The sequence below is a fragment of the Leptinotarsa decemlineata genome, unplaced genomic scaffold (assembly GCF_025532065.1).
Source record: "Leptinotarsa decemlineata unplaced genomic scaffold, Ldec_3_MD MMD2_tig00026330_RagTag_RagTag, whole genome shotgun sequence".
Lineage (NCBI taxonomy): Eukaryota > Metazoa > Arthropoda > Insecta > Coleoptera > Chrysomelidae > Leptinotarsa > Leptinotarsa decemlineata.
This window is the reverse complement of record NW_027412690.1, coordinates 9,618,565-9,636,149: the sequence shown is the minus strand read 5'-3', so window position 1 is coordinate 9,636,149 and position 17,585 is coordinate 9,618,565. Positions and strand designations below refer to the sequence as shown.

The following is a 17,585-nucleotide window of genomic DNA, read 5'->3' as shown; positions in this document are numbered from 1 at the left end:
ACACTCGACTTGAAGTTCATTAAAATAATTGAAAAGTTAATTTTGAAATATTTCACTTGAATAATACGTTTTCTATTAATAAAACCAGCTTACATTCAACGTATTTGTAAGTATTTAAAAATGAAGGACATATCTATACACAAAATGTTGACATTTTTTCCCAAAAGAAAACGCTTCCATCTTTACGTCTATCGGAAATATTGGAACTAAGTCAAACGATAAAACAATAGCAAATTCCTTTCGACTGTTTTCACAAATAATCGTGCTTACCGTTAGCAAAAGTCATTCATTTTATTTCTGTTTCGGTTTTTCATGGCTAGATAAACTTACAAATTCGTGATTAAACATCTTTAAAATACAGTAAAGCTCAATACAATAAACATAACTCATGTTTCAGAGTGGTTGCGTTCAGCTGTTTATCGTTTGATGTCACCATTCCCTGAACACACCAACTCAACGCTATCATCAGTAGAAATTTTCCCATTAAAAAATTGTGATCATGAGTTTATTTCATTATTCATTTTTAACTTAATACTGGGCCAGAGTTTTGTTTGAGCTTTTGTTAAAATTGTTTGATGCTAATATTTCAATATAGTGATTTAGGGCCGGAGCCAACCCTGATGAAATCGTATTTTTTCGCGAAGGTTACCCAAAAAGGTGTGTACGGTTTGTTTTCATGCGTTCAGTAAAGTTTTTACTTTTTATTTGGATCGCCTCCAATGATCGAGTCAATACGTTTCAAAGCTAGCCTTACCACTTTCTGTTTCATTTTATTTCGACAACAAGCATTTGTGAGAGGAGGATGGCGAACGTAGTAGACAACTGATGTGAAGTAAAATACTTCATAGTTTATGAGTTTATGGCGGATTGTTTGTGGCGTGTTGCGTAAAAGAGATTTCTTGTTTTCAAACAGATTTTATTTCGATTTTATCTAATTGAACTTTCGATAAAAGTTAACAGGTAAGTGAAATGCTTTCTTTCCATTCAAAGCTTTTCGTCAAACGTCTTATTTTCTTCCACCCAATACATAACCAGCTGGATTGTTATTGTTTACGTCCCGAGATGGAAAACGGTAAACTTGCGGTGTTCTGGAATCTTCGGTGTTGATGTATTTACTATAATTGTGTTTTTGTTTTGATTTTTTTTCTAATTGTGGAATATTCTAATCGTGCTTATGCTAATATTATTCATGATTATCCCGATATTCCGTATGATAAGTAGTCACGTAGGTAGCATGACGTGTTACCAAAATTATTATAAAACTGCTAATTTTGCAAATGTTAAAACTTAATACATTTCTGTTTATATTTTGCTGAAACTGAATTCTGTCGCATCATAAAAATCATCGACATCAACGTTTTTGAAATTGTATTACAATAGAATGTTTAGAAATAACAGGTTTGGTCCCACCAACATAGCTTTTACTATTTTTATAAATCAAGTTATTTCTTGAGAAACGAATATTTATCATGTTAGAAAACCCGTGAAACACTGCTTTCCGAGTTTATCATCTGTTAGTGTCTACATCTCTTCCAAATATATATTAGAGTATTCTATTAATAATAACTTCATTCAAGAAACACATTATTGTGAGATTTTCAATAAACACGTGTTTCCTTATACAGTAGCTTCTTCAGGCGTGTTTCTATAGTTAGTGTAAATTGGGAACTAAGGACATTCTATATTTAAATATTTTATCTTGAACTGGATACACTGTTATTAGATTTAACATATTGAATTCAGTTGGAGGAATATGAATCTCGACACGAAATAAATTAGATCCCAGTACATGATGGAGTTAACTGAAAATAAAAATTTCCAAATTGAATTCTAGGTTCATTTATTGAGATTAAAGTTGATTTCGGAATACTTTAGCCGCTTTTTTCGATGAACCATATGTTTTTGTCCATATTGAAATTATTCCAATCAATATCATATATTTCATTGTTATGTAGCAGTTAATCTTTGAAATATTTTCGGTTTAATAGTTATTGAAATTATATTTGAAAAAGGGTATATATGGACCAGAATGTACCAAATTGACAAGCATATAATGTATTTCCTTCTTTCTTTTTCAGATTTCACTTTGACTTGACAATCAATCTGAAAAATCTGAATAGAAATATATTCATTTTTGTTTGTTAGCAAACATGTCTGCAGACAAAGGTGATATCGATATTGATATTGAAGTAATTAAAGATATTGACGTAGATAAAGAAGAAAATGAGCTAGCTGCTAAGGAAAATGCAACAGCAAGCGAGGCTCTCCTCAAGCGTAAGCCAAAAAAAGTGACCAGGCAAAATTCCAAGGAAAATGTAGTATCCACCGGGTTTGTCCAAGGACCTAGGTCTTGGAAAAATAGTCGTAGGTCCCGAACTGGACATGGCCGAGGTCTGCCAAAAAAAGGGGGTGCAGGAGGTAAAGGGGTATGGGGTGCTCCTGGTTCTGAGCTTTTGGAAACATATGAAGATATCAATGACCCAAATTTTGATAATGAAAATATGAGTAACGGTGACATAGAACTGAAGGCCATCATACCTGAGGTTTCAGACGAGGAAATTAGAAAGAAGGTTGAACCTATCGTCTTGGAATATTTTGATACTGGAGATACTCATGAAGCTGTTTTATCGATTGAGGAACAGATTTCCTTGAATCGAAGAGATGCTCTTGTAGAGCAGTTCATTGAAATTGCCATGGACCATAAGCCATCCCATCGAGAAATGACATCGGTTCTCATTTCAGACCTTTTTCCACATACCATTAATGAGTCTGACATTTGCAAGGCATTCGAAAGCTTACTTGCAAATTTGAATGAGTTGATTCTGGACATTCCCGATGCACCTACAGTATTGGGTAATTTTATTGCTAGAGCTATAGCTGATGATTGCATTCCCCCAAAATTTATAGTAACAACGAAGGAGAAAAGTGATGATAAAGACTTTCAAGAAGCTCTCATTCATGCCGATACTTTGCTCTCAATGAAGCATGGACTGGTACGGTTGCATAATGTGTGGGGTGTAGGTAAGCGGAACATTTCATTCAATTATTTCTTATTGCTGTTATTGAATAAAAACATTGTTACTATCAGTATTGATAAGTTTATCAAGAAATTGTTATCATACCAACAATAATTTACCAACAGAGATAACAAGTTATTTATAGTTTACTGCAACGGTTCCATTGTGGTTATTTGCTGAAAAATAATCTTCCATTATTACACTTGACAGAAATTTTTCATTACTTGTAAATATTGATCTGAATTTATACCACTTGATCAATTTATCATTCAATAGTTTTTGAGGTCAGGGATTTTTCGTCACCCTTTTTTTGTTATTTTCAAGTTTTATATTATCATTTTCATGTTGTTTTTGATTTCTTTGATTCCAAAATATGCATTTGGCACTGATCTGGAGAAATCCTCAACATTTAATAATGGAGTATGATATTCATATGAAGACCACCTTTTTACAAATAATAATAATAATAATCTTTATTCAATCCTTTCAGTATGATATAGGATATGTCACAAATAAAAACCATGAGATAGTAGACACATTAACAACAAACAAAATAGAAATATCACTATTCAACAGATTTTTACACACATACAGAAACATTTATTCAATTTATATTGATACACACAAGGAAACACATCTTCATTTTGTATCAAGAAATTCTTTTATACTCTAGTTTAAAAATCTGTTTTTCCGTTAAGCTCTTGCACCCCTACGAACGAGAACCCTCAGAAGTCGAAACTTGTGCGAGCTAAGGATTAACGAGGTCTTACCTTTCAACGTGTAATTCCTAACATTTATCTTGCAAATATCCTTTCAATTTTGATCTGAAGGAAGTTTTTATTCTGTAGCTCTCTCAGGTTTTCGGGAAGATGATTGAAATACTTTTTACCTATATATGAGGGGCTTTTTTCATAAAATGATGAGCTGTGTGCAGGAATTCTGATGAGATCTCCATTTCTTGTTGAGTAATCATGGCACTGAGAAACTGGTCGATATGTTGCCTGAATAACATACATTGGTAAAATTTTATTGGTTCGACACAATTCATCTGGTTTCAGACTGAAAATGAGTCGAATAATTCTTTTTTGGAAATAAATATTCTGCTTTAGATATTGGAGCATCTCCAGACGTTGATCTTATATGATATGCGGGTGTAGATTAGAACATAATATACATTGATGAGTTGATTGGTATTAAACATAATTTTTAATTGCAGTATAGCATAATAATCTTGTTAATTTGTTTGCTTATAACATCAATACTATTTTTTCAACTCCTTTCACTATCTGTTTTAAAATCTGTTTTTCCGTTAACCAGCTGTCGCACCCCTATGAACGACAACCCTCAGTAGTCGAAACTTGTGCATTCACTATCATGAAACTTCTTTCACACCAAGTCATGAATTCCTCTGCAACTCATTGAGTTTTTTTTGTAAGTCTTCAGGACTATCTGAATCAGTTGCCAATGTAGTATCATCTGCATAAAGAACTACAGATCTGAACTAATATGGTAGATCTTTTACGAATAACAAAAACATAAGCGGGCCCAGAATCGATCCCTGAGGGAACTCACAGGTCCTACTCATGATTCAGATTTATGCTTTCTGATTTCAATAGTAGGGAAAACAATTTGTTTATGGTGCGAAACTAAAATGCCTCGTGTTTTCAGGAGGAGCATTGAGACCTGTTAAAGCTCTCACCCGTCAAATGTCATTACTACTTCAAGAATTCTTATCGTCCGGAGACTTAAACGAGGCAAGTCGTTGTTTGAGATTGCTGGAGGTTCCCCATTTCCATCATGAATTGGTCTACGAAGCCATTGTGATGGCTTTGGAAGCAAACAGCCTTTCTAAAGAGGAGGCTCTTTGCACCTTACTGAAGAGCTTCTCTGACGCTGTTCTTGTAACCATAGATCAAATGGAACGTGGCTTCTTTAGAGTATTTGACGACCTTCCGGATATATACATGGATGTCCCTTTGGCTTATATTATACTGGATCGTTTTGTGGAACGTTGCCATAACGCAGGTTTTCTTACTGAAAACATTTTGAAGAGATTGCCTTCTCGTGGGCGTAAACGATTTGTCTCCGAGGGAGACCAGAATCTATTCAAGGCTCATAAAATTGATCATTGAGATCTTATTTGAACCAAAAATACGTAGTTATTCATAATACATTTGTATTTTTGTTTCTGATATTAGCACTAGGTGCTTATTACTATACATTTTGACCGCAGTGTTACTTTTCTTTTGTATATGTTCTATATATGAAATAAAGACTATTTCAAGTTTTTTAAATTGTTTTTTTGGTCAGGGGTGGTTTGTTGTACCTTAGAAAATGTCTGATCATTGAATAACATATCATTTCTTCACTCCAAAACTGAAAAATTAATTTCAAAGTCTTTACTCATGTCTATTTACAAAATAGGAATAGTTATTTATTATACAAGGGAAAAAAGTATTAGATTTTAGCTCGAGAGCTAAAATCTAATTTTTCCCGTGCATAATACACAATTATAATAATAATAATAATAATCTTTCTTTATTTCAGAAATAGGTTTCCCTAATATACAATAAAAGAAAAAAAATAGGAAAAGATAGAACAGAAAAAGTAACTAATATATGCTATTCAGTAATTTTAAAACTATTACAAGTAACAATAAATAGTTCTATCGCTACGTGCTATTATTTTACAAATAATATTCATTATTTCTACTTAGTAATGCTAGTTATATAGGTAACATTAGAAGATTTATACCGAAACAATTCAAATATTTCACAATCAAAACTAACATATAAAACATAGATTTACAACTTTATCCAAATGTAAGTTATGTTTCTTTTATATATTTTAACAAATGTCTTTTGAAGACATTTATTGATAAACAGTCTTTTACGTCAGTTGGTAGGTCATTAAATTTAATGAAGCCTTTAAAAAATACTGAATTCATACTACTTTTAAAATTTGTTCTGACAATATGTAGATTGCAGTTATTGCGAGTATAGTGTTCATGGATTTCATAATTGTAGTTGACCATATTCATGAAATAAGAAGGAGACAAATTATTTATTATCTTATAAATAAATATCATTGCGAAGTACAGTAACCTTTGTAATACGGGCAGCCACTGAAGGGTGGATAACATTGAATTTATTGGTGTGTATCTATTACATCTCAGAATAATTCTCATGCCTCTATTTTGCAATTTCTGCTGTTGATTAATTTTATTTAAGTTCATAGAGTATATGATTGATGCACAATAGTCAAAATGAGGCAGAATAATTGCTTTATAAACTGTTATTTTAGTGGCTGTTGATAAATTACTAGCAATTCTTGAAAAAAAGTATAATTTTTTTGAAATTTTTTTATGAACATAGTCGAAATGGCTATCAAAAGAAAGTGTATTGTCGAGTTGGACTCCTAAGTATTTTATATTTGTGACGATCTCAATTTTCTTGTTATCAATATTTATGTCTAAATTATTTATCCCAATTTTGTTGTATTTAAATTTATTAGTAATTATCATGGCTTTGGTTTTAGTTACATTTAATTTCAATTTATTGATATCGAGATATCTTTTAACACTGACTAAGATGGAATTCATTTTGTGAATAGCTCTATCCAAGTCTGTATCACTACATGCTAATAATGTATCATCTGCGAACAGATTTATGAATTCACAGTCCACAAATAAGTTAATATCATTAAGATATATTATTTTGTGTGACGGGAAAAACGACGATTTAATATTGAAAAAAAGCTAAAGTCAGAAAATTATCGATGTGAAATTTGAATTTTTAAACAGGTAGGCTGTTGAACTTACAGCGTTGTTAGGAAACCAATCAATAGAAAATCAAATATCTGTCAATTTGTCTAATTCCGAGTTTCCACCGGAGTTAGAAGCAGCGAAAGTAGCGTCACAAAAATGATTTGCCAGCTAAATCGCGGAAAATGTATGAAACCGCATATTCAAGATTCATGGAATGGAAGATGAAAAAGACTTGCAGTTCTTTCTCGGAGACGGTGTTTTTTCGATGAGGAATCGCCTCCTTAAATGTTTTACAGTTATTCAGTTACACCCTGTATATTAAATTTTACCAAATATACATAGCCCTTCGTCCAGCAGCAGCAGCAAAGGATCGCCGCCTGTTTTATGCATATCGCAATGGAAAATGTATCAATCAGGTTGTGGGTACCAATCAGTTTTATAAGGTACCTGAAGCAGTGGCTAATTTTCTTCAACTTGAAAATGCCAATTCATATACAGGTCATTCATTTCAAAGATCGTCTGTTACACTTTTAGTTGAATCTGGGGGAGACTTGATGACACTACAGAAACATGGCGGTTGGAAGTCATCAACGGTCGCTGAAGGTTATGTTGATGAATCGGTAGCGCACAGGACAGAAATAGCTAATAAAGTGTTTAGAACGTTTGGCAGTGCTGAAATAACACCCACACCCGATTTGCGACCAGGTACATCAACGGCAGTTGTGTCCATGACAGAAAAAATATAATTTCAACACAAGAAAATTCGACTGTTGTACCGAATAGTTCAAGGCACATATCATTCATGCAATGCATATTTAATAATTGTACTTTTTATATAAAGGAAATGTAACTTTTGTATATGAACATATTCAACAGCAGCATACCATTTTTAAAAACTCATCTATCGAATACATCATGTTACAGGGTCTTAACCTAAAAACTGATTTATTTACAAACAAAACGTAACCATGAGATTGTTGACTTAAAATCATCTCGTCTTTGTCCAAAAAAATAAAAGCCCAATGTTTGAAGTTGCTATATTGTAATACTTTCTATAATAAGTTGTATATTTAGATCGTTATATCTTCCAACAAATATATATTTATACAGCCATATTTTGTCCAATCAATTGGCAATGATTCAGGAGCTGATTTCTGTAGTCTTTGTACGCTATAAAATATAGTTAAAAATATTTAGCAGGAACCTGATACATATTTTTTTATTCCTTCTCTTCTCGACTCTCATCAAGTTGTGGGTCTTCCTTTACTTATATATATATATATATATATATATATATATATATATATATATATATATATACATATACATTATATATATATACATATATATATATCCGTGAAAAAGTATTCACTTTTTTCCCGAGGAAAAAAGTTATTTCATAAAAAGTGACATTTTGTTACCTGTCATCAGAGATAAAATGTCAAACTTTTTTCCCGTCACAGAAAAAAGATTATTTCAGGGCTGTTCAAAGGAAGTGAATTTAAATTTTTCTCAAAAAATATTTATTCACTTCTCAATATCGATATGATATGATACACTTGTGCCAGCGTTTTTTTCCAATCCTCAAAGCAGCTCTGATATGCACTTTTTGTTACGTCTTTGAGCTATCTCAGCAATTCGGTTTCTATCTCCTCAATTGCCACAAAACGCCGTCCTTTCATGGGTATCTTCAATCTTTGGAACAAGGAAAAGTCGCAGGGGGCCAAATCTTGTGAATACGGTGACTGCGGCATGATTATGGTGTTATTTTTTGCCAAAAATTATGGACAAGCCTTGTAAGAAGCAATACGAAGGAAACGTCTGGTTTTATAAAAAACAAATCACGACTTGCAAAATTTCCAAAAATATAGTTTGGCATGAGACACCCGATATGTAGACATTCTCAGCAACTTCTGTAACAATGATTCGACGATTTTTTTTACTTTCTCAACATTTTCATCTGCTATTGATGTGCTGAGGCGTCCAGGGCGAATGTCGTCATTCACATCTTCCCGACCTTCTGTGAAACGCTTGTACCACCTGCAAATATTTTTCTGACTCAGAGTACAATCACCGTTTGCCACTGTCAACCTTTCAGGTGTTTTTGAGCACCTTATTCCATTTTTTTACACAAAATTTGATGCAAATTCTACGATCAATTTTTTTTATAGCAGAAAATACCTCTTCTAATAAACTTCAGTTATTGGTTCACCCCATTTTAATGTAATTCTACATTATTGAAACGAAAATCAGAAAAATGTAAGCAAACAACAAAACTTGAGCAATAAAAATATATTAACAGTACCCTTCAGTTTTTCAAAAATATCAAATCGCATTCACAATCACTTCTAATGGTTTTCAGACAATTCAAGACCAAGATGGGTTCACTTCCAGTAAAAATATTCAATAACTAATAAAAAATTCAACATTTATAAAGTGTTTTCGATATAATAAAATAATCTCTCACTTAGTCTAAGACGCAGCCTAAAAAGTTACATACAGAATGGCTGATAAATATGTAACTCTAATATGAATGAGCCCTTGGAAAAACAAATAATTTCTGAATAATACTTTTGAATTAAAACTTGTTTGCCTCACAAGAAAATAGGAACATTGTAGAAGACTTAGTGACAACGTTTTTTGATATACTTGATTAAATGAGTAAATGATGTGCTTTTAGTTGAAAAATTTTAAAATCATCAGTCTCATCATAGAATAAATTAGATTTGAAATGAGTTTATTTAGGGTGATGGAAGATTCTTTGAATTAACTAGGCTGGTTATACGTTCTTTTGAAAACTTTCCTAACACCAGAACAAAATACGGTCTGTCTACGTGTGTTTCGCTAACCAAGTTAACATCCTCAGGAGATAATTATGGCTGAATTTTGCTATTATGTTGTTTTTATATGCTAGTGGACTAACTACTACCTGTTATTGTTAAACTACCTGTTAATACTTCTAATGTGATATGTATTTTCTCTATGTTAGAGACTATCCCCTACATTTTTCTTTAATATTCATCTGTTTTTTATTTAGAATTCTTATGTATAAAACTCGAGTGTGGAATAAATTCTATGAATAGCGACAGAGGTCCTATTTTGAACACCCCTTTGTTTGCTCTTATACGTAAGATTTCTAAATAAAAAAAAATATTAGAGAAAAAATGTAGGGGATAGTCTCTAACATAGAGGAAATACATAACAAATTTGAGGTATTAAAAACAGGTAGTTTAGCATAGGAACAATAACAGGTAATAGTTAGGCTACCAGCATATAAACACACTAACATCTCCTGAGGATGCTAACTTGGTTAGCGAAACGCGCGTCGAGAGACTGCATTTTGTTCTGGTGTCGGAGGTGTTTTCAATAGATTCGTCCCACGCCAGGGGTTTCAGTACGAACTATCTAGTTATACGTTGTTTGAATGCACAACCGATTTTTGATGGCAAGTACAGGCTTGTTTGTTTGGAATACATTGATTTTTTCAGTAGTACAGTCATCCTATTGAAACAGTTTTCAGTAATTCTGAATCAAGGTTAATTCCTCTTGATCAAAAAATATGTCACATTGTTGTACAGACGTCTTCCATGAAAATTTTCAATAAGTAACTTATAAAACTCTAATATTTTCTACTTGGGAGGACCAACGATCTTTTCATCGCGTTTTCTCAAAGATTTCTCATAGAAATAAAAAATTGAAAAATAACAGAAAACTATTTGGTGAAATGGTTTTCACAAAATGCTAGAATACACATTTTTCCGATACTGATTCTATCGTGGTCCCAAATCCAAATGTTCACTCCGAAGAGGTGGTGTTTTCAGGATCATGGTTTTCCCAAGTAGCAGGCGAAACTTTGTTTCAGAGTACAGAAGCACTGTTTAAAAATCTTATATTACAAGTTTATCTTAATACTCTAAGGTTAACTATGTACTTGACCACTTTCGCGGACTTATGTCAGTGACAATGTTCCGTAACGTCCACCACAACAGATTTTTTCCAGCCAAACAAAAAGTATCCCGTTCCTGCTCCCAAAACGATTGCTATGCACAGATAGGTGTTGTACGTCATGAAAATCAACATGAGGAAGTACGACAAGACCATCTGCACCATGTGGAGGAATGTTTGAAGAAAGTGCATTTTACTGATCATTGTTGGTCTGAAAAAAAAAGGGTTCATTAGAATTCACTCATCTTTAAGGAAAAATATACCGATTAACAGTTCGAGAAAAAATATTTCAATATAAAATCCACTTTTTAGACACAGACTCCCTCCACCTAGCAACAAAGTGCTTCTGAATTTATTTTATTGGTGCAATAAGTATTCATGGAGATATTACAGTTTAAGTACTCATAACAACGGACAAAAGTTTAGAAACAACCTCTTTGCCCAGGTGACCATTGATCAAACGTTTTATAAGCAGTGTTTCTACATCTCCAAGTGACCCACAATGTAATATTAATTTTCTTCATTTGCCAAAGCATATTTTTTATTGGACATTAATCAAACCAAATTCTTTCATTTCAATGGCAACAATACTAGGAATTTAAATTTACAAATATCAGTGAAAGTTGAGTCTTCTGCAATAAGTAGCGGTCTGACAAAAATTGAGTTTTCAATGTATACTCAACCCCGATCTTTGACTTTGTTTGTAAACAACTCGATAAAGCATACTATGCAATTCTTCAGATGAATCCAATTTTGGAGCTAAAGGAATTGTTGAATTTATACTATGCGTTTGCATATAGCCACATATCAAATAATCTTGCAACATGGGGACTGGCTACTGAATGTAACAGAGTTTTCACTTTTCAAAAAAGAATAATTAGACTATTATTTAATTTGGAATACAGGGAGTCATGTAGGACTGTTCTCAAACAACACCCTATGCTGCCCTTCCATTCTGTTTACATTTTAAAATGTGAAACTATTTTAAAAAGCAACATTTCTGTCTTCAACGTGTTATGAAGTCATCATAACTACCCATCAAGAAGTCTTATATTAGAAATACCAAAACATAAAACTGCAACATTTAAAAAGTCTACATTTTATAATCGCATACTTATTTATAACAACTTTCCAAAATATATAAAGGATATCAATAGCTATAACAGCTTTAAAAATGCAACAAAAAATACTTCCTGAACAATAGCTTCTATTCTATTCTATGTTACGTGAAATTTTTATATTCTCATGATTATCCGCGACTTTTTTGATCTGCCAATTGTACTCTGTATGTAAATATGGCCAATAAATACTACTATCTCCAGGTGAACTTATAAAGGTTTCGAGTGGAAGGAGTTCAAGATTAAAATTTTCACCTGAAACTTCTAGAAATCAGGAGATGGAAAGTTTTTCTTTTGAGTGAATTTTTATATCAATACTCCGTCATATATAACATTGTGAAACGTTTCCATGTAAGATAATTATATCAGTTTGGAGCACAAACTAAATGAGAAAAGGTTTTTTCCGTGTAATTCAAAGTTCACGTTTGAAAGTAGTTATTTCGAATGGACTTCCTCGTCCAGTTTGTATACGAAAAAAAAAAATTATGTACATGATCTATGCATCTTTATAGAGAGTTTTTGTTTCTTCTGAACTTTCAAACACGTTCTATCAATATTTTGATGAGGACTCCACTCAATCCACTCTATCCTTTTCGAAACTGTTCATATGTGAGAACAATCAGCCCATTTTAATGTCTATAAACATAACATTTTTTTAACAACAACAACCAATTTCGTGTTAAACCAAAACAGGTGTGAATATTTACAATCGTAACACCTGAATATGTAGCCCATGATTCATTTCTTGATAACACACTTCAAAGAGTCAACAAATATATTTTTGTTTTCCCTGTTCGACTACTTTTGTGGTTTGCTGGAACAGAAAACTCCTGAAAAACTTTGAACTGAGAGTTAAATAATATCGTGACTTTAAATATTTTTACTTCAATAGTTCTCTCCCAAAACAAAACCGGTTGTGAGTATAAAACTGGTTAAAGAACTGCCTCTGTTATAAGGTTGAGTCTCTCATGTCGCAGACATTTCGTGCTGAACACAATTCTATACTACCAACCTAATAAAATCTAACTTCTAATATAAGTAGCTGTAAATCAAATAATCTAAAGTCTAAAGGAACAATTCGTTCAGGCCTGTCTTCCCTTACATACACAGTAGGTTCATGGACTGACACCTATCAAAAAACAATTACTCCCCTGGCTAATACCACGAAGGGCGTTGGATTATATCCGACAAGTGTCAGTGTTGATGACTGACACCACCTTGCACTGAAGAGAGGCCAAATAGCCCAAAACTGGTCTGCAAGCGTGCCCGTTCCAATAATTGAGAATCGATTCCGGTAGTTGTAGCTCCGAAAGCATATGCAGAAATTTCTTCTGTGAAAAATCCTGCACTAACACCTGTCGGATATAATCCAACGCCCTTCGTGGTATTAGCCAGGGGAGTAGTTGTTTTCTGATAGGTGTTAGTCCGTAAACCTAGTGTTTAGGTAAGGGAAGAATTGTTCCTTTAGATTACTTGACAATAAAGATAGGTTTCTTTAAAAACAATCCCACTACCAAATAAAAAAGGAACTCTAGTATTGACTTTGTTGATTTGTTGAATGTCCTAATTACTTTTATTATCTACAACACTGAGAGTTTAGTTTTGAAATTAATTAGGTGATTAGTGAGAACGGTATAAAGTATATAGAGCTCCATTCAGTAGAACTGCTTTCTCAGATTCTCAACTAGATTTTTTTCGATTATGACAATGCAACTTCTATGTGATACAAGTAACAGAAATGAGATGGCTGCAAATTTCCATGAATGAAACTCCAATGATTCTGAACACAATACTTCTCAAACGTGCAGGTTTCAAGCAAACAAAAATTATTTTCTATTAAATTAATAGGTAAGTAACAACACACTTTTCCCACGTTCTGAAGTTCTAGTTGTTAGGACACCAAAGATTGCACAAACAGATAATTTTTAAAACAGGCATTTCAATGAAATTTTTCATTACTTCCAAGTTCTTGTTTGCTCGATAAAGCTTGGGTGCTGTTAATGAAAAAATTGAGGTTATATGAAAACTTACGGTTTTTTATGAATGACCTCCCTCACCATTCTGCGATGAAATGAATAAAAAAGGTTTTAACATTGACTACATTTATCGTGATAGTTGTAATGTGTTTGAAAAGAAGATTGAAAATACATTTGTCATTTTTCAAACATATTAAAAAACGTATCACTATGATTATTACAGTTGAATGGCTATTTCATTGAAAAAAATTGAGTTATAGGTACTATATTTTGCAAATTTTAGGATTATCGATTAAACAAGTTTCATCATGTAACTGTCTCATCAGGGAAGCGTGCTGAATAACAAATACAATATTTGTTACGTGTACTCCCAAACAAGTGCTCTTATCTTCTAGAACCAGTTCAACAAAACTGAAAGGTAGAATCTGTGATGTGAAATGTTTTCAACAAAAACACCATAAAGACTGAAACTAATCATATAGAATTCCAAAAAACTCAGAGATTTATCCTTTTGCGAGTTTCACTTGTTCCCTCATTGAATTTACACCATGATCATACGAGTAAGCCCAAATTCAACAAAAAACTCACGTTTCCAAAAAACCACCGGCCAATTACCTCTACTCCATTCATGAGCAAAGTGGTCAAGTGCCGCCCCATCTTGAAAAACTTGAGGATCAGACCGAGGAACTGAACTCTTACCTGTCAAACAGTTCGGATTTAGATACGAGCACTAAAAGGAGCTACCAGTCCTGAGAGTGGTTGAATGAGCCATCGCAGGCTTCAACCTGAGCAAAATAACTCCACACAGGAGCAATATCGCTCGACATTTCCAAGCGCTTGGACAGCATCTGGTAAGACAGTCTTCTGGCTAAAATGTCAGATTTTGGATATAAAAGGATAATGTTAAGTAACAATAATGGATTATTTTGTAGCAGATAGACGATGATAATGCGGAGAATGATAGTAACTGTCCATCAGAAGCAGAAATCCCTCAAGGCTCAGTTCTTTCGATACAAACAGCAGGTGTGGTGCTCAAGCTAGAACACGCTTCAAGGCTGTCAACGACACAGCTCCCCTGGCCAGATCCACCAGCCACGCAGCATCAAGTCAACAGATTAGAATGGTGGGCTCCATGAAGACCATTCTACTCTCCATCATCCTGTAGGTATCTTCTGCTTGGGGGTCAGTTCTGACTACGGATGGCCATAAACACTTCCAGATACACACCCAACAGATTCATCCATAATGTCTTTCGAAAAGAGGACGCCTTCCTACGAAAACGTGCCAAAGCCATCTTTAAATGGATCCAGTTGCAAGCCAATCCTATAGGGTTTCTAATGAGACCTACAAGATCTTTTTTTGTAAATTGAGTTGAAGGGGTATTTGACGAGATTGCATGTGGAAGAACTAAACAAGGTGAATTTGGAAGATAGGTTTGAATACTTTTTCTAGGTCATACATGGTGAAGTCTGATATGGTGATAAATCAATCATATAATCCTCGTAATCTCAAAACAACAGTTCATTGGAATAATCCAGAGAAAATTTCTTGGTATCGCTTATTTATGGCAGTTGTGCGACTATAGGTTATTTGTGATTTATAAGCAGCAGGATCATATCCATGACCTCTTCCAAGTTATTCCCCCGATGATCCAACAATCAACCCAATTTAGGAACCTTGTGAGAACACTTACAAAACAAGTAAAAATGAGGTGTTTTGCAACACATTTGCATCGTAAACAGTGAGATATCAGTCGTTACGAATAGATATGTGTTCAGTTGAATCATATGATATTCTCTTGCATTTATGATGAAATCTAGCACAGCCGCTTCAAGTGACTGTTAATCTAATAAAATACTTTAGGCAATAAAATTTTGTTATTTTATAGATAGGGCATGGTCAAGGCGTTGTTACCAAGAACACTTAAAGTATTATCTGATTAGTAAAGAGTACCAAACATGATAATTATGTGTTCGAAAAAAATGTAGACGATAATAATCCAAGGATTAAGAATTATCAAGACTGTTAGTGATACTGTGATTCAAATCAACAATATTAATGATGACCATGAATATGAGTATTCAGCACCGGTGAGTAAACAGTTTCAGTGTATTGATAACAACGAATGTTATTCATCAAGATAGTCAGTAGTCTACGAAGAACTAAACATGAAAAACAACAACAATGGGTAACTGGAACATCATCGTTTACGTCTATAAACAAAAATAACTTTTGGAAATCCCACAATAGCATTTTATACATTACGAAAGACATTTAACTTTCATTTAATTTATTATGAAGTGGCCAACTTCCATTTCTTAAAAGATTTTGCAGATATCAGCTTCAGGCGTTTTCTGATCTAGATTATGTGCAAGATCTCGTATCTTTTCATACTGTGGACGTAAAAAAATAAATGGACTCGGCAAACCAATATCTATGACACAGATTGTGTTGAAGTCACACTACTTACAGTGAAAGACAGCGGCGGCTCGTCAGAGGAGGCAAGGGAGGCTTAGCCTCCCCATCAAATTTGAGGCTATTCATCGCAATAAATTAAAAGATACTGAGAAATAATTATGATTATTTTTTTTCTAAAAATGCTTGGGTATCATTACTTTACCATTAATTTTTAATATAAATACATAATATGCCCGAAAAAACACTATCACTCATTACATAGTACGTACCACACTGAGTCACGCATCAACAAAACTCAAACGCACCGCCCATGAACGAATAACGAATAAACCATCAACCCGAAATAATAAATGCCATACGCTGCAAGGGAGCCAAGCCTCCGACCGCTTTAAAAAACACAGGCTTCACGAGAACGATCCAACCAGCGACGTACGTCCCGATTTGTAATTTCAGTTGCAGAAATTATAGCGTTGAAGGAGGCTAGCCTCCAGTTGGTCTCCGTTAGTGTACGACTGCATTTTTTTTATTTAATTATTCGGACGGGATGCCGTGACGCACTGGGACTGAAAAATATTTCGGTAAATCGTTTTAGTGTTTCTTGATATTTGTTATTTGTGTATAAAACAGGAAGTATTGTGCTTTTTGGTAATATATTTTAAATTGTTTTCTTTCAATTTCAAGGTGTTTTCAGGTTTTCACTTTTTGGTAAGTTTTTTTTTTCATTTATTATGGATGAGTTGTACGAAATTAAAAAATCTGACGATATAGTCGATTGGTTGCTGACAAATAATTTTAAGTCTTTATCTTATGAAAATGAATTTTACATTATTAAAACTCTGGGAAGGCCTCAACCAAATTTGATTTCAAATAAAGCGTCAGATAATCGACAAAATCGAGGATTTAATATTAGTTGGTATGATAAATGGGATTGGTTGGGTCTATTAAACGAGAAAAACTTTTTTGTTGACCCTGTGTTTTATTTTCCGTACAAACCGATTACCAAACGTGGTCTAAAATAGGATACGCCGATTTAAAAAATTCACCTCGTTCTACAAAAAGACATTTTAAATCTAGGAAGCATATATTTTCGTCTTGTGAATTAAAATTGTTTAGCAAACAAAATATAGCAACAGCTTTAGATACAGTTCAAAAAGAGGCCATAATTTCTTTTAATAATCAGGTTAGGGAAAATCGGTCGAATTTAAAAAGATTTATCGATAGTACGATTTATTTGGGTTGCCAAGAATTAGCTTTTCGCGGACACGATGAAACCGAAGATTCGATTAATCACGGCAATTACAAGCAACTTTGGATGTTATGGGGCACATATGATTCACAATTTGGC

General features: G+C 33.4%; 2 protein-coding genes across 8 annotated transcripts in view; one reads left to right on the top strand and one right to left on the bottom strand.

Annotated features, from left to right (window-relative positions):
- The first annotated feature begins 714 nt into the window (after positions 1-714).
- Positions 715-5,305, top strand: Pdcd4 (Programmed cell death 4). The gene is made up of 3 exons (XM_023166161.2): positions 715-960; positions 2,079-3,021; positions 4,686-5,305. The coding sequence occupies exons 2-3, from the start codon at positions 2,151-2,153 to the stop codon at positions 5,147-5,149; spliced, it is 1,335 nt and encodes a 444-aa protein (XP_023021929.1). The 5' UTR covers positions 715-960; positions 2,079-2,150; the 3' UTR covers positions 5,150-5,305.
- A 3,755-nt stretch (positions 5,306-9,060) lies between these two features.
- Ctr1A (Copper transporter 1A) overlaps positions 9,061-17,585 on the bottom strand; it is a 35,019-nt gene continuing 26,494 nt past the window's right edge. For 6 of the 7 annotated variants that reach the window (XM_023169668.2, XM_023169667.2, XM_023169669.2 and 3 more), the window contains exons 5-6: positions 13,878-13,907; positions 9,061-10,939 (exon numbers count right to left, since the gene is read on the bottom strand). In XM_023169668.2, the coding sequence (XP_023025436.1) occupies positions 10,738-10,939; positions 13,878-13,907 (232 nt within the window). In that variant the 3' untranslated portion in view covers positions 9,061-10,737. The remainder of the gene's footprint in view (positions 10,940-13,877; positions 13,908-17,585) is intronic. The other variant, XM_023169672.2, reaches the window with a different exon arrangement.